Source organism: Acanthochromis polyacanthus, chromosome 18 (assembly GCF_021347895.1).
Source record: "Acanthochromis polyacanthus isolate Apoly-LR-REF ecotype Palm Island chromosome 18, KAUST_Apoly_ChrSc, whole genome shotgun sequence".
Classification (NCBI taxonomy): Eukaryota; Metazoa; Chordata; class Actinopteri; family Pomacentridae; genus Acanthochromis; species Acanthochromis polyacanthus.
In genome coordinates, this window is record NC_067130.1 from 20,863,497 (window position 1) to 20,873,692 (window position 10,196).

The window sequence follows — 10,196 nt, forward strand, 5'->3', positions numbered from 1 at the left end:
AAAAGATTTGCTGGGAAAACAGTTTATTGTGTAAAAAATAAATAGCACATTCAAGCACTCAGGCAAACACAGCCAGTCAAATGGCCATGATGAAATGTGTGTGTGTTTCTTCTCCAACACTACAACTTCAAGAATGAACAATATAATTTCAACCTTTTCCCAACAGTTATTAGGATATGTTTAGAACAGAGTGAATATAATCACCTAGACGAACAACATCAAAGTCTGAAATGATGTTTGAGATGCTGGTGAGGTGAAGCGCCACATTTTACGAGGACAGAAACACAGAAAACTGGATGGCATTTTGCTAACTTCGAAGAGCAGCATGATATCGACACTTTACACGTCATCTTCAGGTCGAGCGATGTTGGCCGATGTTCTAACACAGTCCAGAGTTTTTGTGTAATGAATCAAGTACAAACCTCAGGGCCAATGGAATGACCTCAGAGAGAACGTCCCTGTTGACACTCAGTCACTAATGAGGACGACCGATCCCACCCAAAAGTCCTCAGCAGCAGTAAAATGTCTTATCAGGAATCTCCAGTCATGATGGACAGGAACTCGTCCTGGTTTACTGACAAAGGAAGGACAACAAGTCATTATAAAAACTATATTTTCTAAATGTCAATGCAAGGAATGCAGAAATGAATTATTGCAAGCTTGATTTGGCATGTTTTTAATTGTTAGTATCATGTGCCACATTGTGAAGCAGAACATGCTAATCTGTGTGTTTATTATCAGTATCGACTGAAATGAGCCAGATTTGAGGGACAACTCATGTGGCTCAGCTACTCACTTTCCCCGTCTCCGTCCGTGTCGAACTCGTCTATCATGCTGCGCAGCTCCTCGTCGCTGACGTTCTCTCCGAGTTCCCGAGCCACTCGCCTCAGGTTCCTCAGACTGATCTTTCCAGACTCGTCGTCATCAAACAGCTTAAAGGCCTTCATGATCTCCTCCTTCGGGTCTCGCTCCAGGATGCGATCCGTCACTGCAGAAAGACATTCAGGAGTTACTGAAGCACTTCAGCGTACAAACAGATGTGTTCCCATCCACTGTCAGGATTCGTCTCCCTTCTGTCGGGTTCAGACAAACTCACCTACTTCATTGAAATCCTCAAAGGTTATTTTGCCGTTTCCCTCTCTGTCATAGTCTTTAAGAATCTTCAGAACGTCCACTTTCTTCACTTCAAAGCCGAGTGCACGCATGGCCACCTGTTGGGATTTTTAATTTGTGATATAAATCTAAATGACGGATCAAACTAGATACCATTATGACCATGTACAAAGGAATACAAACATTCCACAAAAATGTTAACCCCCAGATATTGTAAGAAATAAGGCCACTAGAATGCATGTAAGCACAATCAATCATTAAAACATTCTCCATAGCATGTATTGACACGGCATCCCCACTTATTCATGATGTGTGCTTCCATGCTGCTTACAGGCAGTATTTTATGTCACAATATTTTTCATGCCACATAGAATACAATTTAACATTTGTGTCCCAATAATTCTGGTGACAGAATGGTGGCAAACCAGTCATTTAGATTCTGGAAACAACTGTTCCTATGGATGTGTAGCACATTGTGTTTATTAGTACGAAATGATGGATAACTGTCTTGGGAATAAAATCAAGCTCAACTACATATTCAGCAACACCTATTATTACAATCTGAGCATCAATACAAAGGACTGCTGTTGAGCATCAGGCAACTTCTCCTCCTCAAACACACTGGCGCCCTCCTTCGCTCACCTTCAACTCATGGTAATCGATTTCTTTATCTTTGTCAGTGTCAAATAACTCAAAAGCTTCTTTGATTTCGTGTTTCTGATCCTCGGTGAGCTCTCTCCTCTTCTTACGCTTGGTTTTGTCTGCTGGGAGCTCAGGTCTGTAGAGAGATGAAGGTGACAAGATGCGTTACACAAACAAAGCAGGGATCCCAGCCGTACTGACACGACTAACATTTAATTTTCGCCTGTTGCTAGACATGAAAGAATTTTGACACACGTGTAATCTCAAACTGACGTGAAATGAAAGCAGAGCTGTAACTACAGACTTAAAAAGATTTCGGACTAGAAAGCAAACTAGAAGGTGTCCAAGGCTTCCATATATATTTTATTAGGCAGATCATTTTAAAGTGGCACAGTAACTGATACACACATATAATACAATCAACAGCAGAGCAATATCAACCAACAAGCTGAAATTTTCTCAGCGCTCTGGTCAATTTTTATGATTTAAATGGATGTAAATGTGTGTTACAAACAGAAAACTTGATATTTTGGGCTAATAAATTACTAAAACAGTTCGTTAATTACCAAAACCGTGCAAATTATTTTTTGTCGATCCACAAACTGACAAATTGTTGCAGTTCTGACTCAGTCTTCAGAACTTATCTTGATTTGCCTTTAAAGGGAAGTTACAGCAAACAATATAAGCAAATACAGCGATGTGCAAGATCACTTAAAAATCAAATGAATCAAAATCATATCATAACTGAGTTCACCTGTGATTTCCAATCAACCTAACAGAATGAACATGCTTAGAAAATGATTAGCAGAGTTTTCTCAGTTTTGGAGCTGTGGGCTGTGTGGCTCCACATAGAAAGGGAAAATGTGATTGTAGTCTTAACAGAGGTGGAAAAGGATACAGGAAGATCAGAATTTGTTCGACATTTTCATTTAGCAGACACTTTTATCCTAAGCGACATACATCTGAGAGTAGATACAACACAAGCAAGGATCTAGTCAGAGAAAACAACCTGGATAAGTGCCGTAAAACACGTTCCCACAGTTGTAGCAGTAATCAGCAGGTGTAGAACAAGCCATAGTATCACTAATCATAGCTGGAGTGCTCGTCCTCCTATGATAAATGCTATAGACAGTCCACTACTTTCACAACCTAGGAGTGAAAAACAGATGGGTAAGTGCTTCATACTTGGCGTTATCATTCTGAAAGCTTAGACAGTGTGGAGGACAGTTTAGAACATCAACTTCTATGGACGTCCAGATTCACCACCATATTTTACCCAAGTACTGAGCACAAAATGGCTGTTTTCAGTCAATTGAAAAGTGCAATATATCATTGTCGAGTGTTGTTGTCATGCTTGTTCTTCTCACTGTTTTATCGGCTCATTTTGTAGATATATTTACAGTTCTATCTGTTCGGTCTTATTTGTACTTTGTAACACAAGAGTTGTCTTTAATTTTGTTGTGCATATATAACGATAATTAAAAGCATTCTATTATATTATATTCAAGAAAGAAAAAGCAGACTTCTCTCTTCAGCGCAAAACTGAAAGATGAAACTTTACTAAAGAGCATGAAAAGAAGCCTGATAAAAACATTAGGAGCACACTCTTTAGTCCATTACATCAAGATAAATTTATTCAGCTCAGATGGAGTCAAACATATTTGGTGTGAAGCTGACCAGGACCACCACAGTAAAAACATACTCCTGACAGCACTGAAGCTAGGTGTACTGATATGGGATTCCATTAGTGCAAAAGGCATCATGAAGATGACATTTAAAGATGGCACCTTGAATGTCTGTAAAATAGCTGCTGACAGAATGACTTCCTGTCTACAGAAGGTTGGCACAAGAGGAACATTCCAGTATGATAAGCATTTAAAGCACACTGCCAACATCACACTACAGAAGGACAAGATTGTCCTCTGACTTGACTCCTGTAGAACAGCTTTGGGGTGTTTTAAAGGGGTAAGGACAGCAATACTACCCTTCCAGCAAAGAGCAGCTGAAAAAAAAAAATCCCTGAAGAATGGCAGAGAATCTATCCGGGAATTTGGTTTCCTCCATACTGAGGAGAATCGAGTTTGTCATCAAAAATAAAGGTGGACATATGAAGTATGTCCTTAGAAATATATGATTTGAATCTCAGTGAAGATTTTTTTTTTTTGCCTTGTGTTCTTACTGCCAGCATCTGTGTTTTTTAATACAGTAAATATTTGCTGTGTAATGTGGTTTCTGTAACACAGAAGGTGATCCATGGCTACTGGGACTTGATCTACCACCTATCAAAGTCAATAATTATTACACCTGTTTGACTTTCATTCAAGGCTAATGATTATTATCCAGAGCTTTGCAGTCACAAATGTAACGGTAACCAAGAGATGCAACTTACTAGATAACGACATCATTTTTACACGTATATTTAACTGTTACCAAGCAAAGTAATCGGTTGTACAGTAACTGATAAAAGCCGGACATGCTAACGGCAGCTAACACAAATGAGCTAGCGCTGGTTTTGCGGTCTTACAACGACCTGTGCGGTGCAAATAACCGCAGTAAGTGCGGCAACACGGCTTACCTCAGAGACAGACTCATACTGGGAGGAATTTATGGTGTATAATGTAAAATTATTGTCCCTAAACTCACAGATATCACAGCTACCGCTAACAAAACAACAAATCCGTTTATCCGCGCTCACAGTCGAGGTTCCTATTGGCTGCTGGTCGCCAGGCAGCAGCAAACTGCCTTATGATTGGTTTATTTCTTCTTTCGCTAAAGCAACTACAACCGAGCGGCGCACTTCCGCCACCTGCTGTTCTTCTATGTTATTACTGCTTCATCTGTAATGCCAGTGATAGATACAACCTGTTGGTGACTCACATTAAGACAAAATGTTTTTGTATTACAACTTTTCTGAAATTTTAGGTTTAAATATAGAAATTACGTAGTCTATATCCAAAATGGCCTGTTTTTTTAATTATTGTATAACATCATCTTAAACATTTTTGTTTTATTTTGCTGAGATATTAGTGTCAAAGATTTTGATTTTACAGAGGGGCATGTGAATATCTTTTTATGTCGCTCCAAATCAATAACATCAGCAAATACTGTCAAAAGCCAGAGTAAAATCTTAATTTGTTTGGAATTAAATGTTGTATAAAAATTGTATAAAGTACTAAAAAACTTTAATTTGCAATAATTTCCCGGACAGAATCTGAACATTGGATAAATCCAGCATAAAACTTCTTGTTTCATTTTGTTAACTGAGTCAAAGGTTTTTAAGAGTATCTCTATATTTTTATCTTCCTTCAATCAAAAAATGCTGTCAACAGACAGGAAAAAATGTATCTTTTTCCCACCCTGTTTTTAGATATAAAATGTTCGATAAATCAGGCTGTGAAGTTTTATAAACAAGTCCCTCTATAAAAATATTAAGAATATAGAAAGGATTAAACTGTTGAATTTAGTGGATGTAAATGCTACTGCGATTTCTCATTTTTGAGAAAACAGCCCTTTAAGATGTGCATAAAACTTTGAACCTACAGACACAATGTGCAGAAAACATCCCAAAAACTCCAAATGAACTAGTGCATGGAAAAACGGCAGCATAATCATTTCAGCTCGACTTTTTATTTTAAGACATGGAACATCTGACCACAGACATGTAAATGGTCCCACAATTACAGTGACTTAGAATCAATCAATCAATCAAACTTTATTTGTATAGCACTTTTCATACAATAAAATTGCACCACAAAGTGCTTTACAACATTAAAAACATTGAATTAAAAACAAGAAAACCTTTCCCTCCTACCCTGGCTATGTACATATATATATACACAGCTGCACACACACACACACACACACACACACACACACACACACACACACACACACACACACACACACACACACACACACACACACACACACACACACACACACACACACACACACGCATACACACACTCTCACCACAGACTGTATGGAGACATGGTATGGCACTGAGGGTCATGGAAACCGTCACCACTGGGGCCATCCACACTGGGTGGAGCCACAGGCCATGACTGCCGGGGGCGCCGGCACCTGGACTCCCAGGACCCCGACAGACAGGGGGACCCCCAGACCGAGGTGGGAAGCATCCCATCCAGCCGGGGCAAAGGGACCCATAGACAGCACCCCCAGCAGCAGACAGGATACTGCCCCCAGTGAGGAGGACTCCGCTGAGCAAACACTGGAGTTAAAATAAAAAACTTTAAAGTATAAGATAAAGAAAGGAAGACATCCAGTGTACTGAAGCAGAAATATAGATTGGCATGAAAAGATACCACTAAGGTAAAGTGTAGGTATTTTGTACTTAAATCCAGAGTGGAGAGTTGGTGACATCTGCTGGCTAATGTTGAGTAATGTGATTACAATGAAAAACTCAGGAACAGACAGTAGCCCTGGTGACCCAGATATGTTACCCCGGCAGGGCGACAACAAGAGATAAATGCACATCCTATTGTACATTTTAGAAACCTAATGGATTGTTCACATCTGTTTCAACGATATTCCTCCACAATGTCCTGATTTAAAGAAGACATGTTTACCCTAGAGCCCCATTTTTTGTTGGCCTTCCCAAAAATGTGGGTGCAGTTGGATAAAAGCTGATATAAATTTTTAACAAAATATTAAACGTTTCATTTCAGATTTGCTCTTTTTTTAATCTTTGGGGAATTTATATCTTTTCTTTTTAGATTTTTAGATGATTTTGGGCACGCTACATCTGTCCATACATACATACATACATACATCCTATTATATTGACACTTACTCACTTCTGTGACTGTTTCCCCTCTCATTATAAAGTTACCTTGACATCACATAAAGAAAGCAGCATTTGAATGGTCAAAATTTAAAAGTGAATACATATTTAGTCGTTTTGATTAGGCCAGATGTGGGTTAAAAATGTACTTAGTGAAAGTGCAGATTTTGTGGTGTAAATGTTTTTTGACACTTTTGTCATTTAAAAGATTAAAATACTGAAAATAAATGCTCATTTTCTAGTAATGGTCAGGACTGGCATTGGTTTAAAAAAAATCAAACTTAGTGAAAGTAGTAAATAACATTACTATATAACAGTTTTATGACAGTACTTTTGACACAGATGTTTTTGTCCTTAAGGACCACTGTTTAAATTTTTTAATATAATGCCAAGGGGATAGAATTAACAGTTATTACATCATAAATTAGGCACAACAAAATTCCTCTCCAATAGGAAGTAAAAACTGATCTATCTTATGCCAGCTGTGAAATTTGAGGCTCTAATTTATTTGTTATCAGTTGAACCTGGAAGCACAGCAACAAACTCATGTTTAAGGCCCGTTTAAACTGAAAGAGCTGAATAGAGGCTCACACATCAGTATATCCAGTAAACCTGCACAAAGCAGAACAGAGTTCACCTCCAGCAGTCTGCTGTGGAACATCGACAGAGGCCTCTTGTGTCGATTGGCTTCAGCAGTTAGAGGCAGGAGATGAAAGCTGTTGAGTCCTTTAAAAGGCAGAAACACAGAAGAGACAAAGACAGAATGGCTTTAGTTTAGTAATATTCTAATATACACTACCATTCAAAAGTTTGGGGTCAACCAATTTCATGCTTTCCAATGAAAACTCACACTTTTATTCTTGTGCTAACACATTGCACAGTGGTTTTCTAATCATCAGTTAGTCATTTACCACATTAGCAAAGCTAGACTGTATTTTTGATCATTTTCATGTTATTGTCATTGAAAAAAAACTGCTTTTCTTTCATAAATAAGGACATTTCTTAATTGAGCCCAATTTTCTGAATGCTATAGTGTATTAGGGTTAGCCTCCGTTGGCTCACAGATGTTGAAAATCTTAATCTGAGATTCTCCTTCATGTTTAATCACACCTTTTCTGCAGACTTGTCAGATGTACATTGACGCAAAAATGAACGATAACGGGAATTAGCCTATTTTTATTGACTACTTTGAAGTGAATAAATCAGGCCTTTGACAGAAGGTGGCGCTGTATGCTGCAATACATACGGCTGTACTACACGAAGCAAATAAAAAACTGCACACAAAACCACCTGTTTGCCAACAAGGTCTTCAAGTAGCATTTTCAGGCAGGAAAGTTGTAATTATTATTTCATGTCAGAGAGAAACACAATAAAAGAAACAGCAGATCAGTCGTGTGAGTTAAATGTTTGCTACATCAGAACATATGTAGAAAAGCTGATTCCATCTCCCATGAAGCCCGTAAATGTTTTTTAAAGCCAAAAACCACCGCAAGCAAGAATTAAACCTTTTTTTTTAAAAAATCTAGTCATTTTTAAAAAAAAACTTTACCATTCCTATGACACACCTTCTCATTCAATGCTTTTGATTTAATTATTTTATACATTGTAAATTAAACTGAAGACATCAGAACTATAAAATAATACGTACGGAATTATGTTGTAAACAAAAAAGTGTTACAATGTAGACAAATAAAAAATACAAATAAATAAACAGTATTGAATGAGAAGGTGTGTCCAGACTATTGAGTGTGCGTTATGGAAACATGAGTACTGTCATTTCCTTAAAGCCGGTGCATTGTCCTTCTGAAAGCAGCTCTCAGAAGAGAGTAAATGGCTACAGGATGTTGGGATTTGGGACTGCTGTAGACGTGTTGTTGCAACCTCATTCTGCAGTACAGAATGTTCTGACCACCTCATCATTATTCTGCTGTAGGGGGACAGATGCTCGAAGTTGTTTGTATTTAAATCAATGAAAGTCCTGTTTAGCAGCGTTAAACTAAAGATGAGGCAACAGTGTTCCCTCAAAACAGTGAGAGGGGAATTGATTTGGTGGTATTTTTGCATGCAGTAGGCCATGCACTGTCACTAAAATTGCCTTTTTCACCACAAAACTAGCAGATGAAAACAAACACAAGAAAGCACACCTGTTTTTCTATTGTCTATTAATGGGAAAAATCAAATGGATAAAAGTCGGAAAAATGGCTTATTTTCACTTTGTGTTAATTTACCCTTTGTATTTTTTGGGGTATTCACTTTGGCAAAAATGACACAGCTTTTTAACTTTTGTTTCACTTCATCTTTTTATCTTAATGAGCAATCAGAAATGAACCTGTTTTCTCGTTTTTTTATTTATGGTGTTCGACCAAACAGCAGATTCTACTTTAGTACCTGGACTCTCTTCAAAAAGCTCCTCTAAGGGTGTAAGAGCTTCGGAAAAGACTGAATCGGACTCTGTCAGAGTAGAAACAGACGTTGCTTTCTGAGGCCACCTTCCTCCTCCCTGCCCCCCTCAGGCAGATTCGGTCTCTTGCATACCAGCCGGATGTTCACCACTCTGTTTACCCCACATGTACTCTGGGCGACTCACTCACATGTGGAGTCCTTAGAAAGCTGCTTCTGTGCAGCCGGCTGATGGCGGATAAGGTAAGTACTTGCTGTGGTCATGATGCCGCCCCCCTCCCTTCCTCATGTTCACCTCTGCAACAAAAACAAGGCTGGCAGAGAGAGGACGCATGAAACACGAGCTCTGTCTGAGAGCTGGAGGTCTGTGGAGTTCAAGCACAGGACAGTACCAGAGAGCTCCACTGCTTGTTTCATTTTAACATCCAGCAGATCAGGTTTTACATGCTCTAGATCACATGACTAAACAACAGAAATCACAAAAGAATATGATTAGCACTGAGGTTTTTAGCACTTTTTTTTTTTTTTAGCACTGTGGGGCTCCATTAATGGCATTGGATCAGACATTCATGTATCCCAGATGATGAAACCTCCAGACTCTGGTGATCCTCTGAACTTTCCTCCCCCACCACAGTGAAGATGGCAATTTGGAGCCTTTCCAGTAGGTTAGGTCTCAGTGGTTATTGAAAAGACTGCCTTGAAATTTACTTCAGATACAAGCTGTGATCAAAAAGCTCCAATGCTATGCCTATAAAAATGCAAAATTGGCCACCAACTCTATCAAAGCAGTCTCCTTGTCCAGTGATAGCTCTCAGTGCTTCTGTAACACTTGTAATGATCCCTGGAGGTCCCATTCTGTGAACATGTCAAACACCATGTGTGATGACCTGTGTCAAAACTGTGTCAAAACAGTGACTATTCGAAATCCATTAAATTTTGGGACAAACCACAAATCTGGTGAGTGGGGCAGGTGGAGAGCAACAATTGTGCTGTTGTGGACAAAGAACAATGTTTATCAGCACCTATATGCCATCGTGCCACAGTTCAGGTCAGCTGAATCTTCTCCCTGAGATGCCTCAAGGTGTCTCAGTTCCACTCTACATCGGCAGGCCCTGGAGGATAAATTCATGGTACACCAAGATGTGAATACTGAAAAAAAAGTGCAAGCATGCTGCAGGGGTTCCTGACTGATATCCTTCTATGGTCTTGGGAGCTACAGTTCTTCCAGTATTAAATT

At 39.0% G+C, this 10,196-nt stretch overlaps 1 protein-coding gene across 1 annotated transcript; it reads right to left on the reverse strand.

Moving 5' to 3' along the window:
- Positions 1-6: 6 nt before the first annotated feature.
- Positions 7-4,484, reverse strand: cetn3 (centrin 3). Its single transcript, XM_022202870.2, has 5 exons — positions 4,331-4,484; positions 1,756-1,891; positions 1,097-1,211; positions 797-988; positions 7-574 (listed from the first exon to the last, which is right to left on the reverse strand). The coding sequence occupies exons 1-5, from the start codon at positions 4,345-4,347 to the stop codon at positions 531-533; spliced, it is 504 nt and encodes a 167-aa protein (XP_022058562.1). The 5' UTR covers positions 4,348-4,484; the 3' UTR covers positions 7-530.
- Between the last annotated feature and the right edge of the window lie 5,712 nt (positions 4,485-10,196).